Source organism: Rhinolophus sinicus, chromosome 13 (assembly GCF_057876585.1).
Source record: "Rhinolophus sinicus isolate RSI-liver-muscle chromosome 13, RSI-T2T, whole genome shotgun sequence".
Taxonomy (NCBI): domain Eukaryota; kingdom Metazoa; phylum Chordata; class Mammalia; order Chiroptera; family Rhinolophidae; genus Rhinolophus; species Rhinolophus sinicus.
Window position 1 is genome coordinate 1,329,042 of NC_142513.1, and position 12,693 is coordinate 1,341,734.

Genomic DNA, 12,693 nt, shown 5'->3' on the forward strand with positions numbered 1-12,693 from the left:
GGTCCTTCCCAGCCTGGGATGGAGAACCTAAGTTCTCAGGGCACCCAGCAGGTGACCCCCAAATCCCCCCACAAAAGGCTGTTAGTCAGTGCTTTCTTTGGGGAGCCAGGGCCATGACCAGGGAGGGAGATGTGGGGAAGCCATGTGGCTGTCTCCTCACGGCCCCCCATCCCAGCCTGACTCTAGTGGCTGGGCCTAGGGGTGCAAATAACCTTTCTATTCACATCTACTGAAGCACCCTACATCCATGCAGCCACCCAGGAGGGGTGCTCACACTGCCCATTCTGCAGCCTCCAGAGGCCGCACCGCACTCAGCAGTCAGTGGGACCAGGGCTCCACCCTCCAGCTCCCCTGGGTTGCCCCCTGGCACCTGGGTCCAGCAGCAGCACCGCACCGTCCTGGATGGGGAGCACAGTGGGGAGAGCTGTCCTCGAGACACCTGGGAGGGCTCGCAGGAAACCGAGCCCCGGCTCTGTGACCTTAAGGGAAGGGGAAGCACAACTGGGAGCCCGCTGTGCTCTCCACTGTTGTCCACAGGGGTTGGGGAGGTGCCCCCGCCCAGTCGGGTGTGGGGGAGACAAAGCAGGGGCGAGGTGGGTCATGGAGCTGGAAGCCCACTGCCCAACTGCCCAGGTCAGGCATTTACTGTGCTTGAGGAGAAACTGAGGCCGGGGGCAGGGGAGGCTGGGCATGGAGCCCAGATATCCTAAGGGCACCTGGCCCTCTCTCGTCTCTGTCCCCGTGGTCTAAGTGGCCAGACAGTGGCTCCTGGGCCTCGGTTTCTTTTCCTCTGCAGAATGGGCTTGGCCACACTCAGTGGGGTAACTGGTGCAGGTGTCAGTCACTGAGCTGCTCTGCCTGGGACCCCAGGTATGGGGTCACCCACTGTCCCTGTCATTACTGAAACCGCCCCGTAGCTCGTGGGGCCTGCACCTGTGCCCAGCGGACAGTGCTGTGCTAACCTGTCAGAGCGCACCTGGGCCACACGCCTCCCAGCAGGTGGTGGCTAGAGGGGTCACCTCCGCTGGCCCTTCTCTGGCCCTTCCCCACAGGCTAGCAATGGGCACAGGATGTGGAGTGGGCTGGGCTCCCACAGCCCCAGGGAAGCAAGGCGTGTCCAGAAGTCGGGCCTCAGTCTGAAGTCTGTCAGACACACATCTCCGAGGGGCACAAAAAGATCCTTCAAGAGAAAAGAAGGGAGAGGAGGGAGAGAGATGGGCTTTGGACGTCAAGAGGAGGGAGGCGGTGGAGCCGAACTGCCCTGACACTAAGTCACGCCGGTTTCCAAACTGAAACACGACCCAGTTCATGCTCTTTAAACGCTTGCACTTTGAATGCTGGGCCATCTTAGTGCAGCAACGCCTGGCTGGCAGCTGAGCCTGGCTGAGGCACTGGGGGAGGCAGTGGGTGGGGACGTGCCAGCCCTCCTTCCAGGGGCCCAGAAGCCAGGGTAGGCAGGTGGGTGGTGTCTCCCCACTGGCCCCTCCTGGTCCACAGGCTTCCTTTGGATGGTGTCAAGCTGTCCCGGCCTCAGTGGGCCTGTCGCACCCAGCAGGCCAGCCAAGCCTTGGTCACATGCTGGGTGCTGCAGACGGCAGACGAGAGCTGCAAGGCTCAGAGGCTTCAGTGGGGCTGCACACTTTCCTGCATCCTATATGGCAGTAAAGGTCACTGGGCAGCCCAGGAGGAAGGCAGGGCCAGACCCCACGTCCTACAGGAGCAAGGGACAGCAGAAAACTATGGCTGCTGCAATTACAAAGTGGGGTATTTGCTGAGGTGGTCACAGGTGCCCCAAGTCGGATTTCGAGTTCTGAGTGAGCACGTGGGTCTCCCGTCTTCCCTGGCCTTTCACACCTGGAAGCAGGTGCGTGTCCACCTGCTCTGATCTGAAGCCCCAGAGCAGCAGGAAAGGAATGAGGAAGGGATGAGACTCTACAAAGGGAGGGGAGGGAGAGCGTTCCAGAGGCTGAGGGCGTGGGGGTCCGCTGGGGGTGGGGAGGGCAGGGCCAGCAGCTGCATCCCCAGGCCCCGCCTGCACCCTTGGGGGCCCTGCAAGCACCTGGAGGTTTGATCCCTGGAGCAGGTGAACTCAGGAGTTCTGGAGCTGGGATGCCAGGCCTTAGGGCTGAAAATGGGAATTTAGGAAATTCTGCACCCTGAAGCTTAGGCACCCCCATTCTCAGACCTGCTTCTGGAGACTGTGAGCAGCCAGGTGACAGCCTGCGGAAGATGCTCAGAAGGAGCCTCTGGAGGGGACTCCACCAATAGGAGAGAGGGAAGGGGGACGGGGACAGCCCTAGAGCGCCCGGAGTCCCTGCAGGGCTCTCAGCAGCCAATCCCATGGGGCTAGGAGGCTGGAGAGGAAACCTCCAGGGAAGGGGGAGCTGGCCCAGTGCAGCATCTAGGAGATGGCAGCACCAGGGGAAGGACAGAGAAGTTGGGACAGGGAGAAAATGAGGACAGTAAATGCGGGCGGATGTTAGCGTCTAGAAAACTGAGGGCCCCAGCACGCATGCGCTGCCAGCCTAACACAAACCCTAGGCCACTGTGTGGCTGGGGGCCAGATGTGGACAGGTGGTGCCCAAGACTGATAAACAAAGCAACGCTGAACAGCTTCAGGACAGACCAATAGTCGTGGAAACAGCTGGAAGCGTGGGTAGCGGTTTCTGGGGTGTGAGCATCTTGGCGACCACCAACCACTTCCTTTTACAAATATCTTCAAAGTAAAAGAAACCTAGATGCACCTAATAGCAGCTGCCATTCCCTCGTTCACTGCACAAGTGTCCATCATACCTCTGCTGGGGGCACAGCGGGAACAGGACAGAGACCCTGCTCTCCGGTGCTCCTGACACCCCACGGGTGTTCTGAGTGTCTCCCCTCTGCAGAGCGCGTGTGGCGGGGGGCACAGTGACGACAGGCCGTGGGTAATCGTGCACTCAGGCCTGGCTTCACTCTGCGAAGGCCTTGTGGGGCCTGAGCGAGTGGCCACACAGCCACCAACACCATCTCTCCGCTATCACAGCACCTCCGAGTGGGGGCTCTGTGGGGAGGGAGGGGGTGCGTCCTGGGGTCCAGCAAATCAACTGCTCCCGGAAGCCCAGGTGCTGGCATGTCACTTGCGGTGTGCTCAGCCCTCAGGTACAGAGGACCCCAGGGCTAATCCCCTCTCCTGTTACCTCTGTCCAATTCACTAAAAGACCCTCAGGGTCAGGTCAGAAGCAGCAGACTTTATTTGAGGGAAACAATAGTTCGAGAATATGTTGCTGGATGAGCAAGTTGGCAGCAGCTGTTAGCAGTTAGTGGACGCCAGCGCTCCAGTGAATACTGGGCCGTGCAGACTCGAGCCACACGACAGAGAAGGGGCGCTTTCTGAGCACTCAGCCTCAGCTGCCATCACTCCAACCGAGAATCAGTCAGTCAGACAAACGCTGGCCTTGTCTCCGCCGTGTCCTCTGAGCTGACCACAGGGAGCCACAAGGCTGGAGACGGCCGCTGGCCCAGACGCCTTCTGGGTCCTGGAGGTGACAGTGCTGCATAGATGTGGCCCAGCATTTCCTCTCGGCACTCGGCCTTCCCTCTGCCAATAATCTGCTGAGCAAATGCCAGTCTGAAGCCACATTCCGGGTTGCATATTGGGTGCATTCAGTCAATCAAAAGCTGTGAATCTTTTTCAGTGTCGGGCTCCTACAGAGCACAGCACAGTCTGGGGACAACAGGGGAGGGGACACCTGCAAATGACCCTTGTCCCCGGCCCCACAGGGCAGAGAACACCCTGTAGAAACCGCCGCTCTGCAGGCCGTGGGGACAGCTATGGAAAGGCAGGTCTGCGGGACAGAGGCTCACGTGCGGGCTGACGCTTTGGAACCGGACTGGCACCTGGCCTCGGTCCCGCTGTGCTGCTTCCTGCGCATGCCACGTGGTCCCCTAAACGGAGCTAAGTCCGCGACGCGCCCGTCTCAGCATGTCAGTCCGCACAGGGAGCACAGGGAGCAGACTGTCAGCAGCCCCAGTGTCCCCACCGGAGGGGGCCTGGCCCAGGCTGGGGGGCGTCAGAGGGCAGGCCGACCTGACCCGGAAGGTGGCGCCTGCTACCACCTGAGCGGCTGGCGGCCCTGCTGCAGCTCGGCAGCCACGTGGCGGTCGTGGAGCTCCTTGAGGCACAGCAGCAGCTCTTCCAGGTTCTCACCGGTGGCCGCGGACAGGGCGATGGCCTTCGCGCCCAGGCGCGCCTGCAGCTCGGGCAGGTTGGCTCGCGCCTGGGGGAGGTCGATCTTGTTGGCGATGATGGCGTGGGGTCTGCTGGACAGGCCCTCCTCATACTGGTCCAGCTCGTGTTTCAGGTCGTCCAGCTGGGTCCAGGGCTGCGGCACTGAGAGGTCCAGCACGAACAGGAGGAAGCCACAGCGCTCGATGTGCCTGAGGAAGGCGTGCCCCAGGCCCCGGTTCCGATGGGCGCCGCGGACCAGGCCCGGCACGTCTGCCACTGCGGGACACAGAGCAGGGCTGCCAGCGGCCCGGGTGACCGCTGGGCCCCGCCCCCGGCTTCTAGAACTTTCCTTCCCAAGAACATCTTAAACCAAACTCATTCAATTTACTGCCTCAGTGACTCATTAGGCCAATTGCCACCCGAGGCGTTTCAGTGTTGAGTTTTACAAAATGCCTTGAAATATTTGGGTGACAGGCATGATGACGGATCAATGTAAAGAGGAATACTTATTCACTGGAATTACACCTGCCAGTCTTTCTGGCTTCAAAAATGATTTAAAACCGGGGAAATGGCTTCCTGCAATCTATTAATAATTTGATTACCAGTAGAAATTATCAGAGTACTTCGTGAATATAAAGTGCTATATGAATAATGTTACCAGCAGGCTTACTATTTTTAAGGGGTACATTATCTTGCGGGGAAAAGTTTTCTTCTCGCCGAATGGTACAGGCAAAGCTTTTAACATCACACGCTGTCTGCACGCGTGATGCAGCCAGGTCCCCACAGATAAAGGAGAAGAGCACAGGCGGTGAGAGGCGTCCGCTCCTCAGGCTGGCCGTGAACTCCAACTGTTGGGCCGAACCCACACACGCCCGGGGACGAGGTGGGAAACAAACCTAGACCCTAACGCTGGGAGGACACACAAGGCTCCGTCTTAGCTGGGAAGCTGTCGAATCCCTGACGCCACCTCCCCAGCGCCCGGGGAGCCCCCCAGGGAGCTCTACCTGCTACCTGTTGGTGGCCCTCATAGTGCACGATGCCAACGTGGGGCTTCAGGGTCGTGAACGGGTAGGCAGCCACGGCAGGCTTCGCATTCGAAATGGCCCGGAGCAGCGAGGACTTCCCCGCATTGGGGAGTCCGACCTGGAAGAGAGGGGACACGCTGCAGCACGTCCTCAGCCTGCGATGGCCTGAAGTCAGGGCGAGTCTCAGGACGGGGGCTGGAGAGCTGAGGGCACAGCTCCTATTCCAGGTCACAGGATGCTGACTGGAGAAAGGGGGGCTGTTACTCCCCGCTCGGCCAGTGGTGTTTTCCTCCACCGGAAGCAGCAGACTTTCCACAGCTCAGTGTGTGAAGTGCTGCCCCTCCCGTCTGGGGCGTCAGGTGACACTCACCAGCCCCGCGTGGGCCATGGTCTTGAGCTCCAGGAAGAGGACCCGCTCCTGACCGGGCTGTCCGGGTGTACAGGTGACTGGTGCGCGGTTATCGTTGGCCAGGAAAAAGCGGTTGCCCTTTCCTCCCGCCCCACCGAGGGCGGCGATGTACTCGTCACCTGGGCGCGACAGGTCAGCCAGAACTTTGTTTCCCTCCTTCACCAAAGTGCCCATGGGGACCTGCGGAACAGGACAGTGTTTACAGGGTGAAAGGGACACTCGAGGAGAGTGGCTGGGGCCTGGGGTACCTGTCCAGTTCGGGAGGGGTGCAGTGGAAGGGGCTCAGCTAAGCACCCTTCCCAGAGCCACGGAGAACCAGGAGAACGGCCCCAGCCTTTGAAGGGTGTTATGGGGCTGGTGACACACCTGCAACATGCACACATGGCGTTTTCAAAGTGTTCCTAAGACATGAGGGTGAGCAGAAGCATCGGAAAATGCTGCGACAATCTGAGAGAAGAAAGCGTAAGCCCTCAGCTCAGAGGAGGCCTCGCTCCAGAGGGCTGGGGCAGAGGAAGCGTGGGCTCCGTGGGTTTACAAATAATGATTTCAAATAATTTACAAATAATGATTTCATGATTTTCTCAACACGTGGCATAAAATAAGTACAATGTCCGGCCCGGGGTTTGCTTTCCGGAGGACAGCTGTGTGGTTCAAGCCCAGGGTGCCCCTTTGGACCACAGCACAGAACCTGGGGAGCTAGAGGTCTAGAAACGGGCCGTGCGGCTCACCCGGATGTAGAGGACAGCGCCATTTCGCCCAAAGCAGTTTTTCCTGCCACCGTCTTCTCCGTCAAAGCCCTGATACTGTGACTGGACCGATGACAGTGACTTGACTTGCCGGTCAACTGAAAGAGCAAGGACCTTCACTTTCCTTTGTGTTAAAAACTCTCTGCATATTAACTTTCTGTTGTTCACTTCAGAAACCTTCAGATGCTCGGGGAACATGGAATGCAGTTGGAGCCAAAGTTACTACACTAGCAACATATTATTTGAAAAAGCTAAATTCCTATTTTTTTTTCAAAAAATACTACAATTTCTGAGAGCTTCAAAATTACCCATAATGCCATTAATTGAAAGACAGCCTACACTTAACGAAGTGCCGGGCTCTTTGCTAAGCTCCCAGCTTCCCGAGCACCTGTGCTCAGTGTGTGGCGTGTAGTTAACACTCTTCCCACACTTGCTGACACCGACATACATTTGTCCTTGGACGGATCTCACTATGTTAAGATTCCCTGACAGTTAACTACCTTCGTGTTCCTGAAATTTAAAAACACTCACTATTCAAGTTGGGTTTTGGTACATTATTTAAACATGACCAGCCACAGAACTGAACAGAGATGACGTCCATCTATCAATTTTTGAATTCAAACTCCCATTGGAGTGAGAAGGGCAAACTATCTGCCCCCAAAGTGCAGACACAGTGTTGGTGCCTGAGCTGCCCCTCAGGGCACGTGCCTCTCAGGATGACGTGGCCGCCGCTGCCTCCGTCACCCCCATCGGGGCCTCCAAACTCCTTCCGGGGCTCGCTGTGGAAGCAGCTCAGCCCGTCGCCTCCGCGTCCTCCTCGTACAAGCAGCCGGCGACGGTCCACAAAATGCCTTTTCTGCAGAAAGCACAGCAGTGGATACTGACTCCGCCATCCTTCTACGAAACAAGCAGCCGTTTGACAGGTACCTTTCCTATCTGTGATAGGCTTCAAAATGAGAGGTTGCTGATACTAGTCTCGCCGATCTCTCCTAACGTGCAAACATAAGGAACAGTTCCCACAGTGACTGCCACCCGCAGGCAAAGGTTAAGCCAACCACGCAGACGTGCAAGCGGTCAGCACGGACACGCTCGGTCCTGAGCTCAACACTCTACCTGAACAAATGATGGTTGTTTAGGAAACAATCTTCAAATAGAGCGCCTTTCCAGCTTTTCCGAATAGAAACATATTACTGAAACAGCAGATCTTTATTGATGGAAAGTTCTCGTTCCTTAGGCCACAAGAGGAACATGAGCTAGAGTGCTGGGAGGGGCCTCCAGCGCCCTGCTATGAAGAAGGGACGTTTTCTGGGCCTGACTGCACAGGGCTTAGGTTTGAATGGAGCAATGCAAACAGGCTTCTCTCTGACCGTCAGCTCCTCTCCAGGCCCCGAAGGAGGCGCTCTCGCTGCGGACTTAGAGCTCAGCAGGTTACTACTTGGTAAACACAGCTCCCCCGACAAGAAGTTCAGCCACCCAAGCGAAACACGAGTGTGGTATCAGGGGTGCCACCCCGACCACTGTGCACAGACTGGCACCCACGAGGTCCCTCCACCACACCGAGGGCAACTACTACGTAAGCAGATCTTTTTTAAAGAAAATACACAAACATTTTAGACTCTCTGGCACCACCACATGGAAAAACCATGAATTACTATTTTTTTAAATTAGTTTCAAGTGTACAAAACAATGTAATAGTTACACATTTATACTCCTCACACAGTGATAACCCCTCTACCCCAATCTACTACCCTCTGACATCGCACACAGCCGTTACATTTCCACTGTCTCTATTCCTTATGCTGTGCTCCGCTTGTGAATATACATAATTACAGTTGACATTCATTATCATTCGGTTTCGGCTTCAGGTGGACAGTGCAGTGATCAGGCATCTACATCATCCCTGAGGTGGTCTCCCTAATGAGACAAGTGTCCATCGGATACCCTACAAAATCTTTACATTATTGATTCTATTCCCCAAACTGTCTTTCGTATCCCCGTGGCCATCTTGTGGTTACCGAATGTGCTTTCTAATCCCCTCACCTTCTCCCTCTTCCCTACCCTGCAAAAACCATGAATTACTCTTTAAAAACCTCAAGGGATAATTTCGCTGCACGCCACAGTAAAATTACAGTGATCCAAACCACCCGATGGGAGGCGCGCACACCGATGAGCCCTGCAGGGAAGGCAAACGCACATTCAGTCTTACATTCCGGGGAAGACAGAACCACATGGAGACGGCATGGGCTGCCCAAGTCCCCTTCCCACAGGAAGCACTGCTTCTCTGGCCCCCCACTTGGGAGGAGATGAGTGGGTCATAAACACGTCTTTTCCTGAATTTAATTAAACGCCATTCATGTTTCACACAAGATGTTTTATGTTAAGAAACACTCACACACAGTCAAGGACATCTGTAACACACATGGGGGACACACAGCCCGCTGACGGGTAGCGCCAGGCAGCCTCCGGGCCAAGGAGAAGCAGCCTCGCCAACACGCCCGGCACCCTGGCACCTGCCCTGGGCTGCTGTAGTTTTGTGACAGCTCAGGGCTTGGCACACACAGGCCCTCATTTCATCTCATCGTTTCAAGACCTACATGTGTCCCGCCAATAACGTAATGAGGATAAATGAAGACACGATAACGGGAACGCAAAACAACGCCCGTGCCTCCTGAGAGGGAAGCTGCACCCAGTTCCTCCCCAGTTACAGGTCTCACCAGCTTCTTCTCCGAGAGCAGTTTCTTTCCGGGGGGTTCCTGGCGCTCGGCGCAGTCCACAGAGCCGACCCAGAGCCACCTGGGAGCGAGCTGGCCGGGCCCGAGGACGGCCCACGCGGGCAGAGTCCAGTGCCCTGCGCCCTCCATCATGGCCTGCCATCCCGCTGAGAAAAGCCTCGAAGGCTTCATGGCTCCCTAACAAAAGTCAAATTGACAAAATAAGCTACCTGGTTTAAACTTGAACATCACACAAACTAAATCTTGACATCTGGTTTTGCAACACGTAAGTAAACTGAGGACTACAACTTTCTCACGTCACTCACCACTTAGGACCTGAGTCATGAAGTCATCTGCCCCTACCGGCCTGCATGCTACTCAGGGGCAAGATTTGCGTACAAAGAATTTAAATCATTAAATCACCCCAACACTGGATATAAAAGCACCCATTTACTCAAATGCTATTGTGTTATCTTGTGCAGATTACGTGGTCAAACGGGAAGTTAAATGACACTCTACTAAATAATCCAACAGGTAAAAAAAGAAATCAAGAGAAATTAGAAAATATTTAACTGAACGATAATGAAAGTACAATATATCTGAATTCATTGGATGCAGCCACAGCAGTGCTTAGAGGGAAACTTACACAGTCACCCTCCTTATCCATGGGGGACACGTTCCAAGACCCCCAGTAGGTACCATGCGAATGGTACTGAACGCTGTATGTATTAGTTTCTTCCTATACATACATACGTAACATAACATTTAATTTATAAATTAGGCCCAGTGAGGGATTAACGATACCTAATCACAAAACAGAACAATTGTAACAACTTACTGCAATACAAGTCATGTGAATCTGGTCTCTCTCATAACTGAGATGGCTACCGGTGACTAATGGGCAGGGAGTGTACGCAGAGTAGGGCCGCTGGGCAAGGGATGACACGTCCTGGTCAGCGGTGAGCTGGAGACTGAGATGTCACCACTCTACTCTGAACGGCGTGCAATTTAAAACATCGTTTATTTGTGGAGTTTTCCATTTAATATTTCTGAATGTCCGTTGACTGTGGGTGACTGAATCCACGGTGGGAGGGGCAGGAGGGCGGGCAAGTGGCTTCCTGCTCCCCTCGGATCACTACACTGAGGTCACCCCCCCGTCAAGGAAGCCCTGTCTGTACCGCTCTGTTTGGTTCTGTAACTGCCCCTCCCCTTAGCCTTCGGCGTTGTGGATGGAAAAGGGGCCACACTCGGAACCTGGTGAGCTCAGGGGAGGCCAGCACGGGGGGCCTTACAGACTCGGAGACCTAAGCACCCACATAGAATGGTCTGACTAAAGATTCCTAACTAAAAGTGGCCATGGCGGGTAGTCACGTCCTAGGCCTGTAGCTTCCTTGACAAAGGTCTTTACCCTAAGTGAGCCTGTCTATTGCCTTTGTGCATGTAAGGTAACATACCTTTGGAATGTCAGACTGATCTCCTTTGCCAGACCCCTCAGGGAACAGCCTCCGCACCAGAGCACAAGACCACAGACCCCCTCGTTGTATCTTGTTCCCCAAATACCATCTATGTGTGCTGCACGTTCATTGTTAAGTGTCCTGTACCCACCAATGTAAAAGTATGTGTCTCCGTCTTCTTACCCAATCCCAGAGATTTCCCTGCTTTCCTCCCTCCCACCCCCTTAACCTACAGCCGATGGATTTCGTGTAACATTCCTTACGTCTCCGCCTTTGATACCAATGTATAGATTAAGCTGCAAAAATACCGTTCTCCGGAGCATTTTCTCAGTCCGTTCAGACTTTGCTTCCTGGCAATTGTCATCAGTTTGGCTCAAAAAACTCATAAAACTTCTCTACAGGTTTGGACGTTTCTCATTTCGGCAGCGTCTAGGGGTAGAAACAAGTCCACTGTCACCGGCTCCAGGCTAGCACCACACGTCTCCCTACACTCTCCCCTTTAGAAAGTGTGTTTATAAACCCTCCTTAAATGATCCTAATGTGATGAGGCCACGATTCCTGACTCTTACATTCGTTACGCCCATTTTAAAGCAGGCGAGGCTGAGGCTCAGAGAGGTTAAGCCACTCGCCCAAAGTCACACAGTGGGGTGCTCCGGCCTCTCCGGCACCGTGACGCACCTGTGCTTTGCACCAAGAACCTTCAAGCTGAGGCATGACACACAACACCTCCCACGGGAACCGAGGCGAGGATAATTCCAAAGGAACCCATTTTCCGTGCCTTCGCTTTTGACATATGTTGTCTTTGCCAAAACAGACCTTTCTGGGTGCAAAGCTGCATTGAAAAGCACTGAGTTCTCCTTTCCTTCCTCTTTTACCAAAGGCCCTGTCCTTTGCAAGGAAAGGCAGCCTCCAGTGACAGGGCCGACAGGAGTGATTTTTCTCACCCACACACTTGTGTGAACAGGACTCCCCAGTGTCGACAGCCACAAAAACGTAAACAGGACCCGCATCGATGAACCCGCCGTCACTCAGCAAAACGCACCTACGGGGGAGGGAAGGAACCGGAAAAGCACGTCTCACGGGGCTGCACGTGGAATGCAACTTGCTGCGCAAAGAAACGTTCACCGAGACGTGCACAGGCTCACGGTGTGTTGCGCCAGAATGACCATCAAGAACAGTTACAGACACGCAAATGTCCGGCACGTGGGGCCTCGGGTCAAAGGCAACGTCTGAACCACTTAGACGTGGGTTCGAGCAGCAGGCGCGGGGTGGGGGGCGTCGGAGCGAGGCGGCCCCGGGCCCGGACCCCGGGGGGCGGAGGGCGGACCCGCCGAGCGCGCGCCCCCGCCGCCGCCCCGCTGCACGAAGGACGCGGTGACCGGCCGGCGCCGCTTCTCCCGCCGGCGCCCCTGCCGAGTCCCCAAGGCCACGGCGCTCACGCGCGTACTCACCCACGCCGAGGGCACGTCACTTCCGGGCCGCGGCCGCCGCAGCGGCGGGCTACTTCCGGCGCGGCCACGCGCACGCAGGGCGTCCCCGGCGCGCACGGGCGGAAGGCAGCCCGCGGTCCTCCTGCCGGGCTGGGCGCCGCCGCGCCGGCCTTCGGGCTCCGGGGGCTGGGCTTGGCCACGCGGGGCCGGGGCGGCACCTTCGGGGCGGAGGGCCGGAGACTAGGCGGACACAGGCCGGGCCTGGCCGTCCCACGCCGGGCGGCCCCTCGTTTCCGTCCCGCTCAGGACCCGGCTCAGCCCGCCCTCCTGCTGTCTCCACCCGTCGTTGTCCTGCAGGGGTGCCATCCCGGTCACCTCCTCGTCCCCGCTCCGTCACGTGTCTGACGTTTTCAGACCCCTCGAGCGCCCACTCCTGCTGCGGACGGAGAGCTCCCAGGGAGGGCGTCTGCGCAGGGTGCGCAGGGGACAGGGTGACCGTCCCGGGGCCGGCGTCCTGCCTCCGTGACCGTCCCGGGCCCGGCGTCCGGCCTCCGTGCATCTGTCTGCATTACAGCCCGCCCTCCGGTCCCCAGTGGCCGCTGGACTCCGCCCGGAATCAGGTCCCCTAGGAAGGTGACTCCAAGGAGACCTCGTCAGTCACCTGGGTCCAGGTACAAATCATGGTACAGCCCGTCAACTTCACAGAAACTC

At 56.5% G+C, this 12,693-nt stretch overlaps 1 protein-coding gene across 15 annotated transcripts; it reads right to left on the reverse strand.

The window, feature by feature from the left end:
* Positions 1-3,207: 3,207 nt before the first annotated feature.
* On the reverse strand, positions 3,208-12,525 carry MTG2 (mitochondrial ribosome associated GTPase 2). Of its 15 annotated transcripts, none has more exons than XM_074318215.2 (9): positions 12,004-12,525; positions 11,231-11,594; positions 10,861-10,981; positions 9,102-9,296; positions 7,096-7,284; positions 6,370-6,485; positions 5,603-5,821; positions 5,212-5,350; positions 3,208-4,483 (listed from the first exon to the last, which is right to left on the reverse strand). In XM_074318215.2, exons 4-9 carry the CDS (start codon positions 9,259-9,261, stop codon positions 4,089-4,091), a joined length of 1,218 nt encoding a protein of 405 aa, XP_074174316.1. In that variant the 5' UTR covers positions 9,262-9,296; positions 10,861-10,981; positions 11,231-11,594; positions 12,004-12,525; the 3' UTR covers positions 3,208-4,088. The 15 variants fall into 15 exon arrangements, with proteins under 15 accessions (XP_074174316.1, XP_074174314.1, XP_074174313.1 ...); XM_074318213.2 differs by having other exon boundaries at positions 7,096-7,243; positions 11,497-11,594; positions 12,004-12,523; XM_074318212.2 differs by having other exon boundaries at positions 7,096-7,243; positions 12,004-12,523.
* Between the last annotated feature and the right edge of the window lie 168 nt (positions 12,526-12,693).